Here is a 16452-nt window from a genome sequence, read left to right on the forward strand (position 1 = left end):
AAAATCCAAATCAGATCCGGCTGCACTCTGGCTTCAAAACTACTATGCTGCATTGCGTGTTTCTTTTCTTTGCTTCTGCTCTTCTGTTTGAGTTGCTGTTTTCCTGGCCTTTTGCACTGGTTGACCTCTAAATGCCTTCTCAATTTCTGTTCAGATATGGTCTGTGAAAATTCCATGAACTTTCACCAACCCAATAAAGTGCATTACTTCTCCTTTTGTCTTCCACTGTCCTTTCAAAAATTCCCCTGAATTTTCCTATCAGAACTGATTAGTAGATGGTAAGAGAATAAATAAGCTTTTTGGCTTTTTTAAAATTTCTGTCTTCCTTGAGTTTCATACGCACTTGGATTTGAATTTAGGTGTCCGTATATGAAATCATCAAGTCACCCCCATTTTAGTAAAGCTCTCATACTCTTCCCATGTACTCTGAACAGGTGTGGTAAAAAGTGTCATTTGCTATTTGTATTATAGCTAGTTTGTTAGCAATATCATAGACATTTCACAAACACAAACTGGGTCATCTGTATGCCTTCAGATAGAATCAATTTCTGTTCTGGACTTTGCATATACCTCTACAATAAATGCAAATTGAAAATTAGGTCTTTGTCTATTAAATGCCTAGTTTAGAGCATCATCTATGCTCTGTTTAGTAGGCATGAATATACAGCCTGGAATAGTTTCAGCTCCTCCCTAGACTCAGCATGCCTGGGTTTAAGTCCCAGGTCTGTCCTTCACCAGAGATGTGACCTTAAACAAATAGTTCCCTCATCTTTAAAATGGGTGTAAGAAGAAATCAAGCTCTCACTATTCGCAGACGATATGATGCTATACCTAGAGAAACCTAAAAGCTCTAGTAAGAAACTCTTAGAAACAATTGACCTATACAGTAAAGTCGCAGGCTATAAAATCAATACCCAAAAGTCCATGGCCTTCCTATATGCAAACAATGAGACAGAGGAAAGGGACATGAAAAAAGCAATCCCATTCACAATTGTGCCCCAGAAAATCAAATATCTTGGAATCAGCTTAACTAAAGAAGTAAAGGACCTCTACAAAGAAAACTACATAACTCTACTCCATGAAATAAAAGAGGACATGAGGAAATGGAAACATATCCCCTGCTCATGGATAGGGAGAATAAACATTGTCAAAATGGCAATACTCCCAAAAGCATTATACAGATTTAACGCGATCCCTATAGGGATACCCATGGCATTCTTCAAAGAAGCAGAGCAAGCAATCCTGAAATTTATATGGAACAATAAACGCCCACGGATAGCTAAAACAATTCTTGGGAAAAAGATGATGGGAGGCATCACCCTCCCCAACCTTAAACTCTACTACAAAGCGGTAATAATTAAAACAGCATGGTACTGGAACAAAGGCAGAGCTGCAGATCAATGGAACAGGGTGGAATATCCCCACACACAACCTCAAATGTATGATCATCTAATCTTTGATAAAGGAGCAAGAGATGTGAAGTGGAGCAAGGAAAGCCTCTTTAACAAATGGTGCTGGCACAACTGGACAATCACATGCAAAAAAATGGGCTTAGAACTCGACTTGACACCATGCACAAAAGTCAGATCAAAATGGATTAAAGACCTCAACATCAGACCACAAACCATAAGGTACATTGAAGACAAGGTCGGCAAAACCCTCCAGGATATTGAAGATAAAGGTATCTTCAAAGATGACACGGAACTAAGCAATCTAGTAAAAACAGAGATCAACAAATGGGACTACATTAAACTAAAAAGCTTCTGCACCGCAAAAGATACAGTGACCAGAATACAAAGACTATCTACAGAATGGGAAAGGATATTTACACAATACCCATCAGATAAGGGGTTGATATCAAGGGTATATAAAGCACTGGTTGAACTCTACAAGAAGAAAACATCCAACCCCATCAAAAAATGGGGCGAAGAAATGAACAGAAACTTTACCAAGAAAAGAGATATGAATGGCCAAAAGGCACATGAAAAAGTGCTCTACATCACTAGTCGTCAGAGAGATGCAGATCAAAACAACCATGAGGATACCACCTCACACCACAGAGACTAGCACACATCCAAAAGAACAAAAGCAACCGCTGTTGGAGAGGATGTGGGGAGAAAGGGACCCTTCTACACTGCTGGTGGGAATGCCGGCTAGTTCAGCCCTTTTGGAAAACAGTATGGACGATTCTCAAAAAACTAGAGGTTGAGCTCCCATTTGACCCAGCAATACCACTGCTGGGAATATATCCCAGAAAAGCCAAAAAGTATAGTCGAAGTGACATATGCACTTATATGTTCACCGCAGCACTGTTTACAATAGCCAGAATCTGGAAAAAAACTCGAGTGCCCTAGAACAGATGACTGGTTGAAGAAACTCTGGTACATCTATACAATGGAATACTATGCAGCTGTTAGAAAAAATGAGGTCATGACGTTTGCATATAAGTGGATCAACATGGAAAGTATCATGCTAAGTGAAATGAGCCAGAAAGAGAGAGACAGACATAGAAAGATTGCACTCATCTGTGGAATATAGAATAATAGACTATAAGACTAACGCCCAAGAATAGTAGAAATAAGTACCAGGAGATAGTTTCCATGGCTTGGAGGCTGGCCTCTCATTCTGGGTAACTCAGGGAAGGGACCACCAAGTAAAATGTGGTTGGAGGTCATGTGGGGGAAGGGTGAGGCGGGCGGAATACAGACCAGAGACTGAACACAATGGCCACTCAACATCTTTATTGCAAACCACAACACCTAATCAGAGAGAGAGAACAAAAGGGAATTCCCTGCCATAGTGGCAGGGTGGGGTGGGGGGAGACGGGACTGGGGAGGGGGGGAGGGATGTTGGGTTTACGGGTGGTGGAGAATGGGCACTGGTGAAGGGATGGGTTATCGAACTTTGTATGGGGGAAGCATGAGCACAAAGATGTATGGATCTGTAACTGTACCCTCACGATGACTCTCTAATTAAAAATAAACTAATAAAAATAAATAAATAAATAAATAAATAAAATGGGTGTAATACTCGCACCTTCATAGTATCATGATTCAATTTGAAACAGCCGACAGTGGTAAACATCCATAGTAAACAAGGCACATAGGGAATTTTCAGTTATGATAGTAGAGTGTTAAATTACAAACTCTCTTTCACAGCAGCACTGACAGGTTGCTCTCAGACCCTGAACTGAGTGCTGCAGAAAGCCCTTTGGCCGACAAGAAAGCTCCTGGGAGTGAGCGCGCTGCTGAGAGGGCCGCAGCTGCCCAGCAAAACTCGGAAAGGGCGCGTCTTGCCCCTCGGCCCTCTTACATCAACATGCAGGTAATGAGGTTAAAGATGGAGAGTTTGGAATGGGAGATTCAGTGAGTGTTTAGCAGTAGTGCAGAAATCAGATTTCCCTCTGCACTCCAGACCAAATTAAATTTAAATATATTTGCAATAGTTAGGAATCGGTTCTAACTAAATGTTAACACTAAACTACAAGAATTAACTTGCAAAGAATTAGTTAATATTTAAAATGACAAAACAATGTATATCTTTCTTATAAAAAGACATTGTTCATCAGCTGCTTAAATTTTAGATTAAAATGAATTTTAGATGATGAATTTTAGACTTATTTCTCTTTTAGTGCTTCAAAACTGTAGCACTGTAGCACTGTCGTCCCATTGTTCATCGATTTGCTCGAGTGGGCACCAGTAACGTTTTCATTGCGAGACTTGTTGTTACTGTTTTTGGCATATTGAATACGACACAGGGAGCTTGCCAGCAGAGCTTGGAGAGCTCCCTGTGTGAGCAAGATACTCTTGGGTAGCTTGCCAGGCTCTACCATGTGAGCGAGATACTCTCAGTAGCTTGCCGGGCTCTCTGAGAGGAACAGTGGAATCAAACCCCGGTTGGCCGCATGCAAGGCAGATGCCCTTATCCACTTTGCTATCACTCCAGCCCCGCTTCACAACAACCTTGAGTAATAGATATACTTATAAAATGAAAATTTTGTATTTGTTGTATGATTGACACAGTTACAAAAATTAATATAAAATTATTTATAAAGTAGATACCAAGTACTAATGATTAAATTAGAATAATTTAATACTAATACTAATGATTAATTAGAAAAAAAACAGAAGATAAAGTAATTTCCTCAGCAGGAATTTTTCCTTAGCAGGAATTTTTTTTTTAGGTAAACTGCTCAATAAAATGTTGAGCATAAAATTCAGAAATCAAATTTCCATTTAGATCGCAATATGAAAAAGAAGAATTTTGTGCTTTTGAAGATTCTTACATATATTGATTTCAGTGACAGAATAACTGAGTAGACTTTCTTAGTTCACTGTCAGAGATTTATGATCCCCTTTAACCACTTTTCCCCAAAGGAATAATTTTTCACAAAATCCTAGAAAGAGAAAGATCAGATATGTCAAGTAAATTAATTCATGGAATTAAATTATACTTATATATTTCCAGTGAAAACCATGGTGCAGTTCCATTTGTATTTTATTTTTTGCATTTCAGCATTTTTCTAATATTGTGTTTAGATGAATATATTTATAAAAGCCATGGCTTTTGTAAAGTCTTTTTTTTAAGTATTTTATATTTGATATAAACTTTTACATGCCAGGTTTATTTGTAAATTTAGCATCAAAAAACAATATATTTACCTGGATCTTTATTTTCACTTAATATAAATTAAAATTCTCTCAACTAATAAGTGCCAAATTCCTTTTATAAAAGGGAATTTGGCATTTGTAGTTAATCTCTAAGTCCATCTTGTAGCTCTTACTTTCTTTTCTATCAGGTTTTCACCTGTAGTGAACCATTTTTATGTTTCTTCTTTGAGGATAAACATGTTCCAGTGCTAGAGTTTCAATTTAAGTTGTTGTATTTATACCACTAGTGAAGACCTGACTCTTAAAATCAGTAAGAAATCAGTGGTAGTCATTGAGAAATACTGAAGTCTTCCCTAGTTCCTTTAGCTTTGAATGACGTGTCTCCTGACTGTTCTTGTACTTTATCCAGCTTTTTTCCACATTTACCTCACTTATTAATTTATTTCATGGTTATCTTTTCACTCATTCCTGTTAGTACTCTTAATGCTTTGAAACTATAATTTTTAAAAAATCATTATTGTATTCTTCCACAAAGTTCAGCACAGTCCCGTTAATGAGAAGGTGCTCAAACTCATGCTGAACCAATTAATGAATTCAAGCATTTCCCCGCACCTTGCCCTTAGTTGTTAATTAACAATTGTTTATTTTTAATTACAAGGCCATTTTAAACCTAGGATTTAAAAAATATAATCAAATTTTGTTATCTGAAAAGCTGGCTCTTTCGGTTTACTGTCAAATTCTCAAATTCATATGGGATAGTTCTGTTTACTTTTATTACTCTGGTCTAATTATCATTTATAGCATATTTCACTCTGCAGAAGCAACCTGTTTTAACCCATAAATTATATATGCGGGGCTGGAGCTATAGTACAACAGGTTGGGCATTTGCCTTGCACGCGGCCAATCCAGGTTGGATTTCCAGCATCCCATATGGTCCTCCAAGCACTGCCGGGAGTAACTCCTGAGTGCAAAGCCAGGAGTAACCCCTATGCATGGCCAGGTGTGATCCAAGAAGAAAAAAAAAAGCTATATATGCATGGTATAATCCTCCAGGAAGAAGTGCCAAAAATAAAAAAAAAAAACTTTTATTTCTGGGCCACACCCAGCAGTGTTCAGGGGACTATATGGGGGGTCAGGGATTGAACCCCAGTTGACTTCATACAAAGCAAATACTCTTTCCGCTATACTGTTACTCCAGGCTGTAAAGAATTCTCATTGATTGGTTTTTAACCTTCCTCGTATCCCTAAGTGATATTTTTAAATCAAGACTTCAACTATTCCCTAAACTGGGGAGTTGAGAATACTAAGTAATTAACATTTGCAATATAGCTATATAACTCAGAATGAACTACCTTGGTCCTTGTAGACCCCTCTGGTGTTTTAGCTACTTATTTAATGTTAATAGAAAGAAAGAATGATGTCATCTAATCTTATGCAACAAAGTAAATAGAGCTAACTTTTATTGTATTGCTAAACATCATTGTAAATTAAATATAGACATTTGTCATTTATCTCACTTCAATAGCAAAGACTGTTAATTTGGTTCAGCAGTTTCTCAAGCTGTGATAGATATCATTTCAGCCATGTTTAACTTAAAAGAAAAAGATTTTTAAGAAAAAGAAACAGATAAACTGAAAGCATTTTTTTAGTGAAGTGTTTTCACAGTTTATGTTGTTCAGCTATTCTTTATCTTATATTGGTCCTGGTATTTAGAAGTTTATAGCAGATAATTTTTTCTTATTAAGGAAGTTTGTTAATTCATAATTATTATAACTTAAAAGCAAGAGGCAGTAATTCTTTATTCTAATTAGTTTTCAAAACATGTTTAGGGCCAGAATGATAGTACAGGCATCGATGTGTATCAAAGCTTAGCATTTGGACAGACTGATTCATGGCTCAAAATCATCTAATCATGGAGTAATTTGGCATGTCATCTGTTTAGAGTACAATAAAGATATTTTTTCTGTTTTACTTTAAGGCCTTTGACTATGAACAAAAGAAGCTATTAGCAACCAAAGGTATGTGATACATTGTTGATCTATACCTTGATTTTTATTTTTTAAAGCAGACCTATACAAAGTTTGGGGAAAAATTGAGATACTTTTTACTTATAGAAAAGAAACCAAGAATGTTTATGTTTAAATTACACAAATCTTGTTTAAGTTAAATGTATTTTGTTGAATAGATTAACATTAGATCACCACAATACTATAGCATATTTGAATTCACTGTTTCAGATAAGATGTGTTATGAAGATATTTTAAAGCATTTTATTCTAAACTTAGTGATTATTAATAAACAGTGATTATTTCTTTACATATATCAAAATCAGCATTCACTGGTATTTTGTGTAATACATTAAGAGTACAAAGCATTTGTTTCATAATTCTGTTTTCCAAAGCTATGTTAAAGAAACCAGTGGTGACAGAGGTCCGAACACCCACAAATACCTGGAGTGGCCTGGGGTTTTCTAAGTCCATGCCGGCTGAGACTATCAAGGAACTGAGAAGAGCTAACCATGTATCGTATAAACCCACAATGACAACTACTTTTGAGGTTTGTAGATTCGTACCCTACTCATTCTTCCTATATATTCTCCTATAGAAAAGAGAACATTCACCTTCTCTACATACACCCCTCCTTTATTTCAATAAGGAAAATCATCTATAGCTTATTTGTTTTGTAAAATTCCTATTTCTATAAAGTTGTAACAGCCTTGTAGGGTTTTCATAAATCTATTAAAATTGTACATCATCCATTAGGAGATATAAGTTCGGATAAATCTGCTTTTGTTAAGAAGAGAGTTTTTTAAGTGATAGGACAAGACTGAGATATTAGGTAAAGGACATATATAAGAGTACACAAAAATATATTAAGATATAAGACACCTTATACAATGTATAAAATAACCTTATACAAATGGCATCACTTGTAATCCTCTATTGGGGGAAAAGGCAAATACTTAACAAAGCTTTCTGATATGAGCTAAAAATTCAGTGTATTCAGCTATGCCAGGAACATAGCAGGAAATGCTGCAAACAAGAGTTCCAAAGTTTTATGTTTCCCAGATGTTGGCTCCTCTGCTCCGGGTGAGACTGGGAAGCTGGCATCCTCACCACATTGAGAAAGGATCCAGGGATCCAGAGCCCTCAGCCAGGCCACACGTGATCACACAGCAAGGCTTTTTCCATTTGAGAGTATCAGATTTTGGCTATAAACCTGGGAGAATAGAGGTAGAGCTAAAGAGAGTGAACTCACGCACACAAAATACTGAGGAGACGAGAGACAAACCCGAACTTGGATGAAAATGATTAATCCAAGAAACAGTCTTCTACTATAAGCCAAAAAGCAAACGCTGGCTAAGGGCTTCGTAATTATAAGTCTAAAAACTAGCATTTGTAGATTGACCTTTTTTTTTTTTTAACCCATAGTCTTTGTAATAAACTAGACCATTGATGAAAGGCAAACCAAATGTGCTATTTTGTGTGTTTGTTTCTTTGAGCAAGTGAAAAAGAAAATACCACTCAAACACTAAAAAGAACTGTCTCCTGCGAATTCCATTGTCAGACTTACAATAGCAAGCCAGCAGGCTATATTTAAAGATTGAAGTTACAGCCAGCTGTCAAAATGTAGAAGCCATTATGAATAATGTCGGGGCACTAGGAGGTACACTCCTTTTTTTGCCCTTAGAGCTATGAGAGAAAAGAAACATTTTCTTTTGATGCTAGAGACCCTAAGACTGCTGTGGTAAAATTTAGACTTTCAATTGATGCATCCTTGGCTACCAGTTTCACCCAGCCTTGCTTTTGGCAGAATAGAGTGAGTAGGTGGTTGGTTCTGTGTCTGTACCGATAGAGGTGAAATATTTTACCTTTGAAATCCTAATTGTTTGCTACGATCAATAGCACAGCATTGAAATTATATTTATTCTGTAAATGTAGTGGTCAAATATAGGAGTCTGACAGTCACCACTATCACAAGCGTGGTTCTGGTGAACAATTTCACTCTTTAACTTCTTATTTGGGGTGGTTTGAGGGTTATATGAGAGGGCATCAGTATGTAACACAATACATGTTATTTCCACTGGAAAATGTTACTAGGAGTCTGATAAAAGTATTTTAATACTTATTTAATAAGTATTAATAAAATACTTATTTAATAAGTATTTTAATACTTATTGCTGAAACTATTACTGGACATTCAACTCGACACACTTCTTACATCTAGAGAAAGACCTTGGGCCAGTCCATAAAGACAGTGCATAGTCATGATTACCTTAGATCACTTTCATTGATTTCTTTTTGTTGTTGTTTATTTGAGGGACACACCCAGTGGTGCTCGGGCTTACTCCTGGTTCTGCTGCATTCAGGGAGTACTCTTGGTGGTGCTTGGAGGACCATATGGGGTGCTAGGGGATCAAACCTTGGTTTGCTGCATGCAAGACAAACGCTCACCTGCTGTACTGTTGTCCAGCCCCGTTTTTGGTTTCTTGATGGGTTACAAGGTATATTTCCACTTAGAAGCTTTTCGGTTCCTGTAACCTTTCAGTACAAACACGGCTCAGGAAAGTTAATTGTATTATTTGAGACCATGGCAAAAGAAATGAGAAAGGACTTGAATTCTTTTTGTGGGGGACAGAGGTGGTGGGTGTGGGGGGACGGTTTGAATACTTGGTGGGGGCCAAACCTGGTGATGCTTAGGGCACTGTATGTGGTGCCAGGAATTTGACTGGGATCAGTCACAAGCAAGACAGCCTTATATTAATGGCTTAATCCAGAGAGTACTTAGCAGTAACTCATAAATGATCCAGAACCATGTTGCCCTACCTTAACAGACATAAGAATCACTTGGCGAGCTTGAGAAAAGTGACCAGTTTTCCCTCAAGATTTCATCAGGTAGGGAACAGGCATCAGGAATTCACATTTTCGGCAGAAGTCTAGTGTGAAACTGATGTGCTAAGTCAGAAACACAAAGGGGCTGGCGATTTTGTACAAATGATAGCAGAACCTGCCACTCTTGTTCTGGAACATACCAAGGGCCAGTTGGGCCACTTTCTGAGGACAAGATGTGAAAGGTCTGGCTCAATCCTTTCCTGTGGCTTTTCTGGCTTTGGTTCTTCTGGACTTGCTGTCCCACCTTCTTGGCTGATGTCTAGTAGCCCCTTTCACTTGAAAGGTCAGGAAGTGGGTGTGACCAGCTAGATCAGAGCCCAGGCATTCCCCACACAACCCTAGTCTTGAGGACCGCTTTTGTTTTTTTTAATTTTGTTTCGTATTTCATGGAGGGCCAAGGGTCTCTCTGACTCTTGACAAAGGTAGAGAGCCCTGTAGTCTCCTTTTATTGATCATGGTACCTCAAAAGGCGCAATACAGAGACATCACCAAAGACATGAAAGAAAATTACAGAAAGAACATTGAGATAGCGAAACATATTGTTGAGGACCGTTTTTAAACACTGCTGATGAAAAGATGTGATCCATCTTTCTTTGGAAGTAGTGTCTCTGTTGTGTGTGTAAGACTTAAATTTACCCTCATTGCTTCTAAGATCTGGGGAAATCCACCCTCCCCCACCCCCCATCTTACATGACCAGTTGGTATTTGCGTATACCTGCCTTTCCTTTTTTCTACTATAGCTTAGAGCTGTTTACAAAAACTAGGCATTGAGGTTTGTGTTTGTAGTTTAGGGACAGCATGGAAGACTTACCTGGAGGGAGGTGGATTAAAATTTGTAAGGAGAGATTATCACAACCCTGGAGAGATGGTGTAGAATGGTGGAGCTCATGCTTTGTGTGCTGGAGCCCTGGGTTTGATCCCTGGCACCACAGGGCCCTCCGAGAATGGTGCTGGGAATAGCCCCCAAACACTGCTGTAACCCCAAACCAAAATCACACACACACACACACACACACACACACACACACACACACACACAACAAGACTTGACCACATTTCTGCTTATAGCACTAATATTTTCAAATTGGAGGATGACTAGAAAACTTTTTCCTTTTTTCCATACTCTTTTCCAAAGAAAAATAAAACCAAATGGTCATGGAGAATGCTGATCTATGAGAAGAAACATGTTTGGCCAGTAGGTTCTGCTGGGTGTGGGCCCCTCTCTGTGCCAGAGATCAAGGCACTTGGAGTTTCTTACTCTAGGAAACTTGCCCCAGGCAAGTCTAGCTTTGGGTTCTGTATTCAGATCACAGAGTAGCTAGACTTAAATCATTGTTTCCAGTTAGGGTAGCCATGATAAAAAAAAGCCTGATCCCAAGAGCTCCTTTAGATAAGAAGTAAACAGCTTGAGGCTTTTTTTATTTTCTGCAAGACTCAAAAAATATGATCCTGTGATACATAGGTCTTTGACCTATCAAGAGAACTATAAAGAGATTTGAAATTATGCTTTTGGTATTTTTTGACACTTATTTCTTAAAAGTTTAAGTAATGGTCACATAGCCTTAGGAACAACAACTTCCTGCATTAGGAGTCATAAGTGTATCTAATTTCTTCAGTAACAAGAGTAATGAAATTATTTAAAATTTTACAAATCAAAGAATGGAGGTAAGCTAAGATGTTTTTTGTATTTTTTTTGTATTTTAACAAATAATTATTGATACTAAACTAGTTATATAATTATATTTTACTCCAACATATTTCTTTAACTTGCCTGATATAGCAAAGTGAATGAAATCAGCTAGGAAGTTTTATATAGTCAGGAAACAGTCAGAACTTACTTTGTATTTTTTCACATAATGACCTTGAGAATGGTTCTAGCAATTATAGTTTTCTCCCTTGCTACACTGGTTTTTTTCTTGGTTGAAATATATAATGTTAAAGATGTTTTGAATTGAAAAGCCGATTACTTTTTATGTCAGTCATATCTTTTTTCCAATGTTCCCTTCCAAAAGTTAGTACATGGAATGTGTAGGAGAAAACATCTTTTGAGACTTAGTAATTCCACCAATATTAAATACCTTCTATGTTCCAGTCAATTTTGGCACTAAAGATAAAATCTTTAAATATAAGGCTCTTAATTTCATGAACATTTTAATCTTTATTGGATACAAAGGTTTTGCTCTTCTTAAAGGCATTCATTAATAAAATCCCCTGTTTAAATAGAAACAGATGCTGCTTTAGAGTAGGTTATCATTGTAGGCTAATGATCAGATGACATCCATGCTAAGATTTCAGTGCCAAAAAGACCAATATTGTGACAATTTCGAGCAAGAGCACTGGCATAAGGGAATAACTGGCATTTAGGGAATAACTGGCATTACATACTAAAGTCAGAACGAGCTCATGGAGTAGAACATGGATATGTTGGTGGACTATTGAAATATAAGGTTAGAGGGTTTTTTCCCCTTTATTTTTTAAATTTTTCCTCCCAAGAGTTTTTTGTTGAATCACTCTGAAGTAGACCTTTACAAAGCTGTTCATGATTAGGTTTCAGTCATGCAGTGTTCCAACACCCATCCATCCACCGGTGTACATTTCACAGCACCAGTGTTTCCAGTTTCCCTCCCATCACCTCCCACCCTACCCCCAGCCTGCTTTTATGTTAGGCACCTCTCTCTCTCTATTTCTCTCCTACCCTCCTTTTGGGCATTGTAGTTTGCGATACTGATAAAGGTTGTCATGTATATCTCTTGTACTTTTAACACTCAGTTCTTGTCCAGTGTGATCATTTCCAACTATTATTGTCATACTGGTCCCTTCTCTATTTTACCTACCCTCTGCCCCATATAGACTTGTGGTAGATTCCAACCATTGACCAATACTCCTTTCCCTGGCTTTGGATGTGGGGAGAAAGTGACGTTCCTTCACTGTTGGTGAGAATACTGACTGGTCCAGCTTTTTGGAAAACAATATGGATATCCTTCAAAAAACTAGAAATTGAGCTCTCATTTGGCCCAGCAATACCACTTCTGGCAGTATACTGTGGGAGCCCAAAAACACACAGCAGAAACACGATTTGCACTCCTGTGTTCATTGCAGCACTATTCACAATAGCCAGAATCTAGAAACAACCTGAGTGCCCGAGAATAGATGACTGGATAAAGAAACTATGGTACATCTACACAGTGGAATACTACACAGCTGTTAGGAATAATGAGGCCATTCAATTTGCTTATAAATGGATGGAAATGGAGAGTTCCATGCTGAGTGAGATGAGTCAGAAGGAGAAGTTCAGATATAGAATGACTTCATTTGTGGTATATGTATATTAAATTAAAAAATGGTTGGAGTTTCTAACTCAGATATGGCACACCTCAATCTATAATAAAATACTGGAAAAGTGCTCTAAGATTTAGAATTATGATTTGCTCTTTTTTAAAGTTGTTTATGGGAAATGGACTGTTGGGGTAGGAAATAAGGGTAGACTAAAATGTCTAGTAAAGTGACAGGATACAGAGAAGTAGGTAGAATTGGGCATGTTTAGAATCAGCCTGGATAGTATTGCTGATGGGTTAGATATGGTGAGGGAAGGAGGAATCAAGGCTGATTCAGTTTGCTTGTATGGGTAATCAATAGTTATATTTCCAATACCCTAATTTAAAATTAGGATAGGGCAGTTAAGTGTAAGGTGTCAGTTTGACAGTTCTGTGATTCTAGAGGTTAAAGATGTCAAACATGGAGGTAATGATTTGCAGTCCTGGATATCATTCAGCTTTGAAAAATAAGATTACTTAATGAGAAACTGAAGTGTAATGAGAAAGAATGCTGGGACCAAACCACATGGTTAATGGACATTTGGAATAGAGAGAGGAAGAAAATCCTTTAAAGGCAGAAAACCTAGAAAATGTGTCATAAATTGAGAAGGAAAGTTTTGTTTTTGTTTTGGCCACACTCAACAGTGCTCAGGGATGACTCCTGGAATTGCTCAAGGACCGAATAGGGTGCCCAGGATTGAACCCACATCAGCCATGTGCAAGGCAAGCGCCTTACCTTCTGTATTATCTCTGACCCAGAGACTAAATGAAGGCTTGGCCACCTCTGGCTGTGCCTGAGGCTGAATTCAGTGAATTTATTAAATAGTAAGAATTTTCTTGGGATAACTTTACAAATACATAACTCTGGGGGAGGGGGAGGTATGGGGCAACACAATCAATTCTCATAATGGGAAAAAAGGGGAGACTTCACTGTATTACCACATGTCCATAGTGGATGGCTGAGGACAGAGGCTATGATCCAGACTTTACTCGAGCATTAGCATTCATGGAAACTGCAGCATTGAGCAGAGGAAGTAAATTGCACCCTAAAGTGAAATGGCACACTTCTCCTCCAAGCCCAGGAAACCCGCCGTATTAAGCCTTTCTCACCTGGCTTTGTTACAGGGCTCATCTATGTCCCTATCAAGATCCAACAGTCGTGAGCACTTGGGAAGTGGAAGTGAATCTGATAACTGGCGAGATCGAAATGGAATAGGACCCGCAAGTCACAGTGAATTTGCAGGTTCTCTTGGGAGTCCCAAACGTAAACAAAACAAATCAAGTGAGCTTTGACTTTTAGTAAGACTTTTGGTGTCATCAGTTTAGAATTTGCTTACTTGGCTTAAGTGATGTTCAAATATAAACTCAGATTTCTGTGTCTCTTCCTGTGGAAGTTGAGCTTCACAAACCAGAAACTATGTTCATTTATTCAGTAATTACTAATGAATACCCTAGTGCTTGAAATTCTGTTTGACTATTACCTTATTTGTTATTTTTTTCCAAATGTCTAATAATGTCTAACACCTTGTAGGTGCTTGATAAATATCTGCTGAATGAATAAATCTTACAAAATATTACAGGTAATGATGAGGAAAAGATAGGGACTTAAGGAAATGAGTAATATTTGATGAACTCACTATCTTGACAATAGTAGTCATTGCCCATTGGTAAATGCTAGAAGATGAAAAGCATGCTATATTTATCTTTTCAAGTGACAAGATGTAGTTAAATTGACAAACAGTAAAGTTTAAGGCATGGCGCTTCTGAAAGTGAACAAATACAGTTAAGGCTCAGCATGCGTCCTGTGGTTTTGTCTGTAGCCATGTCCACACTTGCAAACAATAAAAAATTGGTGGGTGGACAAGAATTGACGTAGCTATCATGAGATAAGTCCTTTATTAGGTTTTCTGATAAAATTGGAATCCAGAGACATGTAGCTTGAAGTGTTGGAAGAATACTTGAAGAAAGACAATCTAAATGAGTGTAGTAGACAGTAATAATAGCCAAGTTTTACCATCAGCCAAGGTGGCTGCATTGTTGAGTTTCAGATTTGAAAAGGCCTGCTGGACAGCCAAGCTTAAATATGGAAGTCTGGTGATCCTTTTCATTCCCAAGTGTATTATCAGTAGTATCTCAGAGACACCCTATTAATTACTGGTTGTTTATGTTTCTCTTCATCTTCTTTTCCTTTACCTAACTGAATTAAAATTTACTGTACAATTTAGCTGCCTCCCAAATTAGGGTTAAGTTAGTTACTAATAAAATGAAATGATTATTTTAATCTATCTTAAGAGTATAGGGAGTTTGAAAGAGAATGTAGAAAGTAATTTAAATAGAAACACAGGACTCTTAGCGTATCTGTAAATATTTGCCACTAAGAATATTTTATTAAATCTTTTTTCAAATCTCAACTGGTATATTTGTTTAACCCAAAAACATGTATAAATATTTAAATGTGCAATTGCTTTACAGACTTTATTGGTATAGGGGCCTTCCAAGCATTTCTTATTAGGCCCAGAAACCACTTCCAGTTATCCTCAGCCATCTAGGTTAGCAATTGAATCAAGGGCCTAAGGATTTGGTACTACTAGTACCAAGGATCAGAACTGATGCTTAGCATGCACCCTAGTCCTTCAAAATCTTCCCTAACCTAATATAATGATGTTTTATGAGATTTTGTATTGTTTTTGGTACTGCTGCCAAAATCTAATGTGTTTTTTATACTTATAGAGCATTTTAATTCCCACTAACCTCAGTTAAGCTGAATAGCCCCATGTGCGCTATTGATCAGCACACTTTTAGATTCTTTTCCTTGACATCTTTGTCAAGGTCACAAGTATCTAGGTTTTCCTTATCTATACCCAACTGTTGCAGTGTAACATTTTTCAATAACTCCATCTATATTATTTGGACAATTAATGACCTTATATCCAAGTATCCTGCCAATACTTTCCATGGTGTCATTGCCCTGTATTTTGTGTGTGTCACCCTTGACCTGGTACTTCATTGGTTATTCTTTATTAATCACTTTTGATAACTTTGAGGCTTTATCTTCAACTGGTAGAATAGTTTAGGCTTCAGGGCTTAGTCCTGAATCCTTTATATACTCTCCTTACAAAAGTTAAAACAATGTTTTTCAGAGAAGCCTTATGAAGAAACATATTCCGCTTCAAATATATAAAATACTCACTTTGGTTTTTGTTTAGTTTTGTTTTTGTGGCCATACACAGGGTGCTCAGGGCTTAACCCCTGGCAGTGCTCGTGGAACCACACATGGTTCTTGGCATCATACCCTGGTTGGTCACGTGCTGGGCTGGTGCCTTATCTTCTGTACTATCTCTCAACCATATGAAGGACTTATTAATTGGGAGATGAAAATAACCTGAAAAATGTGATGTGTGGCGCTCAAAAAAATTGAGCAAGATTTTTTTGATTTGACAAATCTAGAGGAGACGGATGGATCTCATTGACTGAGCATCTACCATTATCTCTCCAGGATTCCTGCAGCAGCATTGTCAAAGTAATAGATGTCTCAGTCTTTCAACATTTTGTCAGGTACTTGGCATGGCTTACTAGCCCATCACCCAGCCTGGCCTGTCATTGGATCTGAGAACCACAGATTGTAGAGAAACCTGT

At 37.6% G+C, this 16452-nt stretch overlaps 1 protein-coding gene across 1 annotated transcript in view; it reads left to right on the plus strand.

Moving 5' to 3' along the window:
- LOC101555532 (protein bicaudal C homolog 1) overlaps positions 1-16452 on the plus strand; it is a 344568-nt gene that overhangs the window by 314771 nt on the left and 13345 nt on the right. The window contains exons 15-18 of the mRNA XM_055119361.1: positions 3159-3324; positions 6589-6628; positions 7012-7166; positions 13942-14098. Of these exons, the coding sequence (XP_054975336.1) occupies positions 3159-3324; positions 6589-6628; positions 7012-7166; positions 13942-14098 (518 nt within the window). The remainder of the gene's footprint in view (positions 1-3158; positions 3325-6588; positions 6629-7011; positions 7167-13941; positions 14099-16452) is intronic.

The sequence above is a fragment of the Sorex araneus genome, chromosome 11 (assembly GCF_027595985.1).
Source record: "Sorex araneus isolate mSorAra2 chromosome 11, mSorAra2.pri, whole genome shotgun sequence".
Taxonomy (NCBI): Eukaryota; Metazoa; Chordata; class Mammalia; order Eulipotyphla; family Soricidae; genus Sorex; species Sorex araneus.